This window comes from Arachis hypogaea, chromosome 12 (genome assembly GCF_003086295.3).
Source record: "Arachis hypogaea cultivar Tifrunner chromosome 12, arahy.Tifrunner.gnm2.J5K5, whole genome shotgun sequence".
Classification (NCBI taxonomy): domain Eukaryota; kingdom Viridiplantae; phylum Streptophyta; class Magnoliopsida; order Fabales; family Fabaceae; genus Arachis; species Arachis hypogaea.
In genome coordinates this window covers 93,194,570-93,207,171 of record NC_092047.1, presented here as the reverse complement: position 1 = coordinate 93,207,171, position 12,602 = coordinate 93,194,570, and the positions used below count along the sequence as shown (strand labels likewise).

Below are 12,602 nucleotides of genomic sequence, written 5' to 3'. Positions count from 1 at the left end.
GACTACTACACCAAATGGGTGGAGGCTGAACCGCTGGCTACGATATCGTCCTCCAACTGCCGGAAGTTCATGTGGAGGCAGGTGATAACCCATTTCGGTATCCTGGAGGTCATTATCTCAGATAATGGGACCCAGTTCACGGACAAGAAGTTCATGGAGTTCCTCTATGGCCTAGGAATAAAACAGAGGTTCTCCTCGGTAGAACATCCCCAAACAAACGGGCAGGTAGAGGCGGCAAAAAAAGTCGTCCTTCTTGGTCTAAAGAAGCGCCTAGACAATAAGAAAGGAACATGGGCTGACGAGCTCGCTTCCGTCATATGGTCCTACCGGACAACCGAGCAAAGCGCCACGGGGGAAACTCCGTTTCGCCTAACATACGGGGTCGATGCAGTGATACCCATCGAAATCGGCGAACCGAGCCCCCGACTACTACTCGCAGGGATGAGTGAAGCGGTCGAAAAGGACCTGATCGAGGAGACAAGGGAGATGGCTCACTTATCAGAAACGGCGTTGAAACAAAGAATAGCCCTGCGTTACAACGCTAAAGTCCTCAAACGAGATTTCGAGGAAAGGGACCTCGTCCTGCGACGCAACGACGTCGGCGTACCGACCCCAGGGGAAGGAAAGCTGGCGGTGAACTGGGAAGGTCCCTACAGGGTAAGGGAGGTGCTTGGCAAAGGTGCTTACAAGCTCGAAAGACTCGACGGCAAGGAAGTACCCAGAACATGGAACGCAGGTAACCTAAAGAGGTTCTACTCATGACCTAACGGCTCACCGACCAGGGAGCCTAACCAGATAGTTGATACTTGCCCTGTCCACATGTTAATTTACCTTGTCTATTCACTTTATCAAATACTTGCCCAGCTGACGATTAATTTTCACTTGTTGAATTTTTTACTTACCTATTGCTCCCCAATATGTGCTTCACACGATTGATCTCTAAAACGGCATCCCGGGACTGATCACCCCGGGAGCCAGACGGATCACAGCCATAATTAACTCGGCGACAACACGACCAAACCGGTCCGAACCGTTACCAACGTAAAAACGGCAAGACGGGCACAAGCAATAAGCCAGCCCCGGAAAAGCGGTAACAAAAATAATCCTATGAGCAAGGCGAAAGACAATAACGGCAACACGACCAGACGACGAAACGAGCGTAAATTATAAAGCAGCCAAATAAGCAAAACTTATAAAGTATCAAAACATGGGACGGACAAGCGAGTTGTTCAAAACAAACAAATGACAAATACGCAAAGTTACAGGGTATTACTTCCTCGGCATATCTACAATCTTGCCATCTTGAATCATTTTGAAGACCCCGATAGCAGAGGTGTCGAAGTCGGGAACCACAATCTTCACGTGAGCCTTCAGGGCATCCTCAGTCATAGTAATTGCATTCTTTTCCTGCTCTTTGGTCGCCTTCAGCTTCTTTTTGAGCCCATCGACTTCCGACCTAGCGGCCTCGGCCAACGAGACGGCTTCATCACGCTCTTTTTCCAAGGCCGCCACCCGGCCCTGAGCAGAGTTCAGCTGGCCCTCCAAGGTCATCTCCTGCTCGGTTAGGCGGGCCACCGTCTCGTCCGAAACTTTCAACTTCTCGGCAGCGGACGTCGCCTTCTCCTCCGAAACTTTGAGCTTCTCCGCCGTCTCAGACAACTGGCCCTAGAGCTGCTCAACTTGGACTTTGAAATCATTATTGGCTTTGACAGAGGACTCGAGCTTCCTCCGGAGGGCCTACATCCCCGACAACTCGAACTCGGCCTTTCGAGCTATCACGGCCCCCCGGAGCAAAGTCCGATACATCCATCTAGCCTGCCCGGCCAGTTCAGTGCCAAGAAAATGTTCCTCCGTCCCGGGGATCAGTTGGGAGTCTATAAACCTTGTAGCATCAAAATTCCTCTCCATGATACTAAGGGCCCCCTCCGGGCTGGCTGACGACCTCCGCCTTTTGGGAGTATGGATAAGCTCCACGTCATCGTCTTCTTGACGGGAAGCGGTTGAGTGCTCGCCAGTTGCCTCCTCGAGAATAGGAGAACCCTGCTCCTCGATAGGCCTTTTCCCCGCCGCAACGGCCCCCGAGGAGAAGGCTCGCCCTGACCCCCAGCCTCCACGGCTGGACCCTCCGACTTCTCGGCCTGATCCTCAGCCTTCCCGGCATCCTTCTCAGCTTTCTCGTCGTCACTATCTTCGAAAAAGGTCTTCATCAAATTTTCAAGCCCGACCACAGTGGCAGACATTTCCACTACAGCAAACAACAGACGCATTAGTCGTTAAATCGGATAAAGAAAACAACAATAAACGCAAAGGCAACCAAATAAGACAACTCACGGATATAGCTCCTGGCGGCCTCCCGTTCACCCATAAGAAGATGAGGGTTCACGGGGTTCTTTTCAAAAATGGCAAAAAGTACGTCAGCTATTTGCTTATCTACAGGCGACAACCTCTTGTACGTCACCTTGATGAAGGGATTCGACCCCGCCCCAAAACTCCAGTAAGTCGGGATAAGGCGCTCCCCCTCTAACGACAACCAAAAGGGGTGACGACCTTTGACGGGGCGAACTTTGAAATACTTGTCTTTAAAACCATGGTAGAAGTCCTCAAAGAGGCCAAATATTCTCCTACCCTGGGCAGAACGGAAAGAGAGAAACCCTTTCCTCGCCTTCCCCTGCTTGGAAGGGTTGGTAAGGTTGAAGTAAAACAGGAAGACGTCCACTGACACCGGCAGCTCTAGGTGCTCGCAAACCATTTCGAAACAGCGGATCGAGGCCCAGCTGTTCGGATGGAGTTGAGAGGGGGAGACGGATATCCGGTTCAGGAGCGCCATTTGAAAATCAGAGAACGGTATCCGAACGCCAACTTGTGTGAACATGGACTTGTAAAACCAAATCCAATCGGGGACACAAGGAGAATGGAAGTTGAGCTCATAAATACGCTCGTTGGGGGCGGGTACAGCGGTCTCATAGTTGGCCTCCTCGTCCGTCCCCCCACACAAGTAGCCGGCTCGCCGGAACTCGGTCAACTCCTCCAAATCCATTTGGTTGGGCGAGTCCTTTATATCGTCAGTCACCCAGGCGTACAGGTCGTAGGCCGCGCCATATCCAGAAGACCGGGAGACGATGCGAGGCATACCTACAGCGGGGTACCACTCCGTTAGTCTATGAGGTCAGGAGTCCATAGAAACCCAGAAACTACACCCTTTCAACTCTATCATGACCAAATATGGCTAAAGTCTAAGCCTATTACACAAGTCACTCAAAAACCTACCCCGGAATGGTACCCCTCCCATAATTCATCTACCCCAGCATTGGAAAACCATTAGGCAAAAACAAACACAAACAGCAACTACACAACAATAAGGCATAGCATAAACACAAGAGAATAAGAATCAAGAAATTACCTAAAATGGTTGTAGGAACTGGAGTGTGAAAGAGAAGCACAAGATGGCTCGAGCAAGAAATTTTGGATGTCAGGGAGAAAAGAAGATGAAAATAGCAAGAGTGGGAGAAAAAGAAAGAGGAAACTATTTAAAAACCACCACGAGAAGCGCGAAAGAAGGCAGGGGCAAAACGGTCTTTACGCACGGGGTTTTTTCAAACCATTATGAGCATTTAATGCTCAGCGCGAAGAACGAAGCGACGAACGAACGCCTCAGCAGACCAAGAGACATGCGCACAAGAGACGCGTCTCTCCCACGGTCAGCCGACTCAACGACAACGCACGAACAAGGACATCACGCGCCACCGATCGCCCTCACGACCATCACTGGCGCATCGGGGGCACTGTTACGGCCCGACCCAGGATTCTCGCGGGTCAACCCGACCCGAGCTCCACCCGGCCCGGCTACGCGCCCTTCAACCGACCCGGACACGCGTCCCGTACGGCTCACCCCAGCTATGGGACAGCGTCCTTGAGAATATGGGCCTGCCCTCCAGAGGGGCCCACTACTGACATGTATATAAGGGGAAGACTGGCTCTTCCCTCGAGGTACGTCACATTCCTACACCACCCTCTTTCCGCCTGCACATATTCTGACAAAAGCGTCGGAGTGTCTTTGCAGGTGGCACCCCCCCTTTTCTTTACACGAAGTGCTCGGGATCTCGCACCTCCCGGACCGGAAGACCGTGACCAGACGAGCCCCTTCCATCACTCCGGATCCTGACCCGAACCATCCGGTAACCGACCTACCGAACAAGTTTATTTTATAGTTATTTATTTATTTTATTCTTCTTATCATTTAACATACTGCTTTCTTACTTTCAAAACCCCTAATTTACAAGACTCATAACCAATAATAAGAACATACTTCCCTGCAATTCCTTGAGAAGACGACCCGAGGTTAAATACTTCGGTTATCAATTTCAAAGGGGTTTGTTACTTGTGACAACCAAAACATTTGTAAGAAAGGTTGATTGCTTGGTTTAGTAACTATACTTGCAATGAGAGTTTACTATAACTTCTAAACCATCAATCTTCTAGTTCTTCAAAATGACGCCGTTGCCGGGGAATTGCAAACGTGTGCCTTATTATTGATTATTGTAAATATTTACTTTTTGCTTGTTTATTTGTTTTTATTTTTGTTTTTATTTTTGCTTTTTTTTCATAAATTAAAAGGTTATTGGTTTTTATTTAGTTATAAAAAAATTTTTCAAAAATTTGTTCTTCGTGTTCATCTTGACCTTCAAGTTGTTCTTAGTTGTTTTCTTCGTTTTGATCTAAAAATTTTAAGTTTGGTGTAATTTTATTGTTTTTCTCTTTCTTCATTAAATTCAAAAATATCTTTTCTCTTTATTTTAATTTAATTTTCGAAATTTGCAAAAAAAAATTCATATTTTTATTTTAAAATTTTATCTTATCTTATCTTATTTCAAAAATCAAATTTCAAAATTCAAATTTCAAAATTAAAAATTTCAAAATTTCAAATTTCAAAATTTAATTTTCAAATTAAAAATTTAAATAACCTTTTAATTTAAATTTGTTTTTATTTTCGTTTTTAATTTTTATTTGCTATTATGAATTCTCACCCCCATCGCTTTGAGTTTGGTTCCAATGCTGTTGCAAGGAATGGAAATTATAACAGGAATATGCATCAAGGTCAAAACAATCAGAGATGGAAGGAGCCAAGAGGATCTGATCAACCCTTTAGGCAACAACACCTTCCAGGATACCATGGACAAAGACCATCCTACAATGCATGCCAAGACAATAGATATGGTGGACCCCCTTATAGTTACCAGCAAGCTCCATCATATGCCAATGAACTGCCTCCTCAAAATAGCTTTGGACCACCATACTCACAAGCCGCTTACCACCAAACACCCTCATATGATCCTAACCCTTTATCCACCATACCAACCACCTTATGAGCCATATGAACCATATCAAGAACCACCACTTCCCTATGTACCATGTCCATATCCATCACCTCAAGACTCAACAGAGCGTTTCAAGGAAGCAATGGAAAGACTTAATGCAACCTTTCGCCAGCTGGACTAAGCAATAAATCAATTACCTTCCAAACGTTTGGACATTCAGGAAACCCCATGGCTTCATGTGGGCAATCTAATGAAGAACGTAGCATGAAGGAGATACTAGAAAGCCGAAATTATCGAAGAAGAAGAATTGGTTGCAGACTTAGGAGATGCTGAACCTCCATGGGAAAGTCAGGTTATAGAACCTCCTTCCAAGGCAATTGAAATTAATGCTGAGGAGGGTGTACAACCTCCAAGGCATACCATGGTTGAAGACTTGGAAGAAGTTGATCAATAAATGGAGACTAAAGAAGTAGAAGCACAGCCTCCCATGCCCTTGGTGAGCAATGAAGAAAAGATTGAATTGGAAGAAAGCTACCAAGAGGAAGAGGTTAAAATTGAAGAAGCTTGCAAAGAGGTGGAAGTTGTCAAAGAAGAGCACAAGGGAGTGGAGCTGGAAATCAACTTGCCAAAGTTGTTAGAGACCCCTCCCCCTAAGTTGCCATCATCCTTCACAACATTCAAGTGGGTAAAATTCATATCCCTTAGCTTTCTAATTCCACTTGAATATGGGCTACTGGAGACGGATGGTCAACTTAGAGATCTTTGTGATATTAAGAGTAAGAGGAAGATGGTCAGTGGTAAGAATTGTCTTGCAAAGTTCATTATGGTTGGAAGATTTAAGTTTAAATGCAAAGGTTGGTGTAGAGCTCAACTGAATAGGTCTAGGAAGTTGGTTGGCCGCTTTAGTGAGAATTCAGATTGCTTGCAACCCGGATGGAATCATGATGATCAACAAGAAGACGGGTGCAATAGCAAGGTTTGGGATCCTGGAATCTGTTCTGACATCCAACACCCGGGGAGCCTAAGAATCTGTTTGAAGCTGCTCAAAGGCTTTACGTGCCTAGTTTGGGATCCCGGAGGCCATTGGAATCACAAACATTGGTGGAGATTCCTGGATGAGTTCAAGCATAAGCCACCATAACAGGAAGCTCATCAAATGTCCAACTTAAGGACTTCAACTAAAAGTGCTAGGTGGGAGACAACCCACCATGGTAGGATCGTTCCTTTTTCAATTTTATTTCGTTTTGTTTGTTTTTATTTTATTTTATTTTATTTTCATTGAACCTGGAATTATTTATTGCATCTACATTAGCATTGCATTCTGCATACTGCATATATATATATATATATATATATATATATATATATATATATATATATATATATATATATATATATATATATATATATAAAACACGCACGTGACGCGGCAGCGTCGCTGACGCGCCCGCGTCACCAGTGCATTTTGGAAGAAAAAAATCGAACAGAGAGTCACGCGAGAGTGTGGCTGAAGCGTGCCTTAGGCACAAATATGTCCACGCGGCTGCGTCGCCGACGCGGCCGCGTCATTTGCAAAATATCTTCCCCACACGTCCGCGTCACCCACGCGACTGCGTGGCCCTGTAAATCGACGTAACAAGGGTGTATGGCCGAAAGTTGAGCTGGAATTGGGCTGGACCCGTGCTAGAGGCACCAGCCCTACCACGCGAACGCATCACCCACGCGTCCGCGTCATATTGAAAATAAGGCCACCCGCGCGATCGCGTCAACCACGCGACCGCGTCACCCATATTTTGGCGCAAAAAAAAAAAGAGTTTCGAACAGAGAGTTGTGCGAACGCGAGGCTGCACTCGCGCCAATCGCACAAATCAGGCCACGCGATCGCGTAACCCACGCGTCCGCGTCACCTGACCTTATCGCGCACCACGCGTCCACGTCGCCTGCGCTGCACAACTTATCCAGATCAGCGCCAAATATCATATCTTCTCTTCCCCCAAATCCTAATTTTTCTTTTCCATTCTTATTTCTTTCTTTTTTTCTTCTTCCTTCTTTACTTTCATTCTCTTTTACTTAATTGCATACTCTCATTCATTGCATTTTAATTTTGTGCATATTTTTATTTTATTTTCTAAATTTATTATATTTTTTCCATTGGTGTTACAATTTTTTTATTCAACTGTTGCATCTTTTCTTGAATTTATTTTGGTGCTTAGTAACTTGTATTACACTGTGGGATGATATTAATTATCTGCCAATGCCAATCTTTTATGATACTTGCACTTCATTTATATTGACTTGAACTTATATTGATATTTTCATTACCCACACTCCTCCCCTTTGTTGCAATTTCTGCACCACTGATATGCCATGTGCTTCTATTGTTTTCTCACGAACATGTTGAAGCTTCCATGTAAATGGGACCCTTATCATCTGGCATTAATACCCATATTTTATTTATTTTCTATCTTTTGGGTTACTTTTCTTCTTTTTCTCTTCTTTCAGGCTGGCCACCGAAGACGGAAAAAGGGAGAAACTTCTAAAAGGGGAGACAAACAAGTCCATCTGCACAATCCTTGAAGAAAAGCATCAGTTGGAACAACCCGTCCACCTGCACATCTCAACATGCACCGAGGACGATGCAATCTTTAAGTGTGGAGAGGTCGATACCGATCTCCATGGGTTAGTTATTTTCTTCTCAACACCAATATTTTATTTAGTACATTTTTACATTTGCATGTTTCATTGCATGATTTTTTTTCATTTTATGCATTTAGCTACTGCTTGGTTGAGAAATAATAAGTTTCTTTTTAAGATCCTATTTTTTGAAAAATTTCACTAATTTAAAATCAAAATTTTTGTGTTAAATTTGTTTGAAGTTGTATTTGGAACATAGTTTAAAAAGCTAAGAACACACAACCTGTGAGATTTTGAGCTTATTTATATGTTACATTATTTAACCATAAATATTTTATTCTTGTGTGTTTTCTTCCGTATGATTGCAATCTTTGCTTTGTTCCATTCTATATGTCAATTATTTAGTGTATTTATATACTTACATATGATTGAGGCCATTGTTTAAATTGCTCACTTATCCCAAATTAGCCTACCTCTTATATCACCTTTGTTAGCCCCTTGAGCTTTTAATCCCCTCTTGTTCTATAACCACATCACTAACCTTAAACAGAAAAACAAATTAATTATCCCAAATTGAATCTTTGGTTAGCTTAAGTTAGAGATTGTGCATCAACTAAGTGTGGGGAAATTGTGGGAACATGGGTTAATAAGGGAATGTATCATGTTTTTAATTTATTTGAATTTTGGAAATTTGGGAACCTACTCATGTAAGACCAGAAAAAAATTAAAAATCCACGTGCATTGATAAGTTATGTTTGCTTTTATGATTAAAAAAAATTCAAAAAAAAATATTCAATAAATATTTAAATAAATAAAGGGGACAAAATTACCCCAATATTAAGTTAATGAAAGATCAATGCACATGTGATAAATTAAAAAAAGAAAAGTTGATACATGAGTATGTGATGCAAAAGTGGGAATTTTGGTAGCTAGGCATAAATTAGAATTATATAGAGTATATGTATGTTAGGTGAAAGTTTAGGTTAATTAAAGATTCAATTTATAGCTCACTTAGCCATATATATACCCTCACCCTTACCTTAGCCCCATTACAACCTTGAAAAGACCTCATGATGTTTGCATTGGTACATTAAATTTTTGTTGATTGGTTAGATGAAGAACAAAGTTTAGAAAGCATGACTAGAGGAGAGTAGAGTGATTAACCCTAGACACTTGAGAGTTAGAGTGATATACACTACCAATGAGGGTTCAGTGCTTAATTCTATGTTCCTTGCTTTCATGAGCTATCTTCTTACAAGTTTACTTGCTTTTTATTGTATGATTTGAATTAGTGAAATCTGATTTATGTTTGTCTTGAAGAGCTTATTTACTTTTAACCAAGTAGGTAGAAACATTTTGCATGTAGTTGCATTCATACAGATTGGTTGCATTTCATACATTCTATCATTCCTCTTCACTTCTTTATAGCTTCTCTTGAGCTTAGCATGAGGACATGCTAATATTTAAGTGTGGGGAGGTTGATAAACCACTATTTTATGGTTTATCTTGTGCTCAATTAAGTGGATTTTATCAACTCTTTACCCACTTATTCATATTATTTGCATGGTTTTACATTTGCCTTCCTAATTATGTGCTTTGATTGAAAACATGCTTCTTTGGCCTTAAGTTCCCTATGTTTAATCCTCTCTTATTACCATTAGATGCCTTGATATGTGTGTTAAGTGATTTCAGAGATTACAGGGCAGGAATGGCTCAGAGGATGGAAAGGAAGCATGCAAAAGTGGAAGAAATACAAGAAGTTGGAGAAACTGCTAAGCTGTCCAGCCTGACCTCTTCGCACTCAAACGGCTATAACTTTAGCTACAGAGATCCAAACAACACGGTTTCAGTTGCGTTGGAAAGCTAACATCCGGGGCTTCGATTTGATATATAATTTTCCATAGCTGCCCTGAATTTAGGTGACACGAACGCGTGAATGACACACCCACATCGCATCTGCGAACTTCAATCCGCGCGGACGCGTGGACGACGCCTCCGCGTCACTTGCCTGCACGTAACAGAAATCGCAGGGGGCGATTTTTGGGCTGCTTTTGACCCAGTTTTCAGCCCAGAACACACAGATTAGAGACTATAAAGTGGTGGAATACATCCATTCAAAAACAAGCTTTCATATTCACAATTTTAGGATTTAGATGTAGTTTTTAGAGAGAGAGGTTCTCTCCTCTCTCTTAGGATTAGAATTTTAGGATTTCTATTAGTTTAGTTCAACTCATCTTCAGTCACAGGTTCAATATTCCTTTTATTTTATATTTCTCTTTTACTTTCAGATGCTTTAATGCTTGTATTAGTTATGTTGCCTAATTTGCTTATGAACCATCCATGTTAAGGATTCTTTTTATTTGATATAATTTGAGGTATTTTAGAATTATGATTGCTTTCTTTTATTTATATAAATAATTTAGATTTTCCCCTTTTGGCTTTGGTTGAGTCTTGGAGACACTTGAGTTATCAAACTCATTGTTGATTGAAAATTGGAATTCTTCAAGAATTAATTCGAGTTCCAATAACTCTAGCCTTTCCCAAGGAAAGACTAGGACCTGAGGAATCAAAAATTAATTCATCCACTTAACTTACCTTCATAGTTAGAGGTTAACAAAGTGGAAGAAAAATTCAATTCTCATTACAATTGATAAGGATAACTAGGATAGGACTTCCAATTCCTCATACCTTGCCAAGAGTTTATTTTATAGTTATTTATTTATTTTATTCTTCTTATCATTTAACATATTGCTTCCTTACTTTCAAAACCCCTAATTTACAAGACTCATAACCAATAATAAGAACATACTTCCCTGCAATTTCTTGAGAAGATGACCCGAGGTTGCATACTTCGGTTATCAATTTCAAAGGGGTTTGTTACTTGTGACAACCAAAACGTTTGTAAGAAAGGTTGATTGCTTGGTTTAGTAACTATACTTGCAACGAGAGTTTACTATAACTTCTAAACCATCAATCTTCCAGTTCTTCAGCGTCACCTACGCGTACGTGTTGCCAGCTAAATTTTCCCACTTCTGTAATCGCAGGCGCTCTTGGAACAAACGTAGCGCCAAAGGCGCTTTCCTGTGATGTGCAACACTTTTAAGAAAAGCATTGCGCCAAAAGCATTTTCCCCTATTTCTTATCTTCTCTGCTTTATCCTTTAAGCTCCTTTCTTCTTTCATGCTTGTTTTGTGCTTTTTACTCCTTTTTTCACCATTTTCTACAAAGTAGGTCAAAATCAAAGGGATAAAAGTAATCTATGATTTAAGCACAAAAACACTCAATAATTAAGCATTAAACATTAATTTCTTGTATGAAAAAGCATAGAAAAACCTAACATGATGCGCAGTCATCATATGGTTAAAAATTTTAAGAGAAAAAATAATGTGAATATACTAGGCTTGATAGAGACAAAGAAGAATGAAGTTACTAAGTTTGACGTAGTGCAAATTTGGGAAAATGATGGGATGGATTGGGAATATGTGGGTTCCAAAGGGTCTTCTGGAGGTCTATTGTTAATGTGGGACAAAATAATTTTTAAGTTGAGTAATTGTTATAAAGGGAAGAGGTGGCTGTGTGTGGAAGGGGTGTTGATGAGCAATAATTTTCATTGTGCATTTTGTTTGGTGTACGGTGCGCATGTCAGGGAGGAGAAGCTAACTGTGTGGGAGGAGTTGAGTTTTATTGCTGGAGTATGCCAGGTCCCAATTTGTTATATGGGGATTTTAATGAGGTTGTGAGAGTAGAAGAAAGAAAAGGAGCTAATGCTTTAACAGCATCAGCGGAAGATTTTAGAGACTGGATACGGGATATGGAGTTGGCGGATTTAGAACTAAATGATCGCAAATTTACATGGTTCAGAGGCCAATCTTGCAGTCACATTGATAGAGTCTTCGTTAGCCTGGAATGGCTTGAACAGTTTCTTGAGATACGGCTTAAAGGTAGGACAAGAGGTTTATATGATAATTGTCCTTTGATAGTGGAGGACAGTAGAATAAGAGGGGGGCCGAGGCCATTTCGAAGTCTGGATTCTTGGTTCACACATGATGGGTTTCTCAGAATGCTGAAGGTGGAATGGAGGGGTCTAGGAGAGGTTCAATTTACTGAAAAGTTGAAGGCTTTGACGATACCTTTGAGTAGATGGTACAAGGAGAAGTTTGGTGATATTGATTTGAAGGTACAGCAGTTGGAAGATGAAATCAGGAAGTTGGATGATTTGGCTAGTGATGGAGTTTATGATGGGACTATGGAGGCAAGAAGGAGAGCTCTAGTTAACTTCTGTAAGCGTTGGTATGTTAGGAAGGAAATCTATTGGAAGTAGACGTCAAGGTCCCGACATGCTAAGTACATGGGTAAGAACACTAGATATTTTCATAATTTAGCCTCAGTAAGAGGAAGAAGTAATCGGATTGATGCGTTGGTGATAAGTGGCAGATCAGTGAGGAATCAAGGCAGGATTAAGAGTGCAATAAGAGATTTTTACAAGAACTTGTATCATCAGGAAGCGTCACCTTTGGTAGGTATTCAGGATGGCCTAGTTAACAAGATACAGGAAGGGGAGGCTACAGACTTAAAGAGGATGCCTTCGACTGACGAAATAAAGGAAGCAGTTTGGGATTGCGAGTCGTCTAAGGCCCCTAGCTGTGATGGCTA

The 12,602-nt window shown here is 41.8% G+C and overlaps 1 protein-coding gene across 1 annotated transcript; it reads left to right on the top strand.

The window, feature by feature from the left end:
* Positions 1-11,643: 11,643 nt before the first annotated feature.
* Positions 11,644-12,270, top strand: LOC112730266 (uncharacterized). The gene has a single exon (XM_025780359.1). It carries the CDS (start codon positions 11,644-11,646, stop codon positions 12,268-12,270), a length of 627 nt encoding a protein of 208 aa, XP_025636144.1.
* The last annotated feature ends 332 nt before the right edge of the window (positions 12,271-12,602 follow it).

Excerpts from the sequence above, each read along its gene's own strand:
- LOC112730266 (XM_025780359.1), top strand. The coding sequence starts at position 11,644 with ATGCCAGGTCCCAATTTGTTATATGGGGATTTTAATGAGGTTGTGAGA.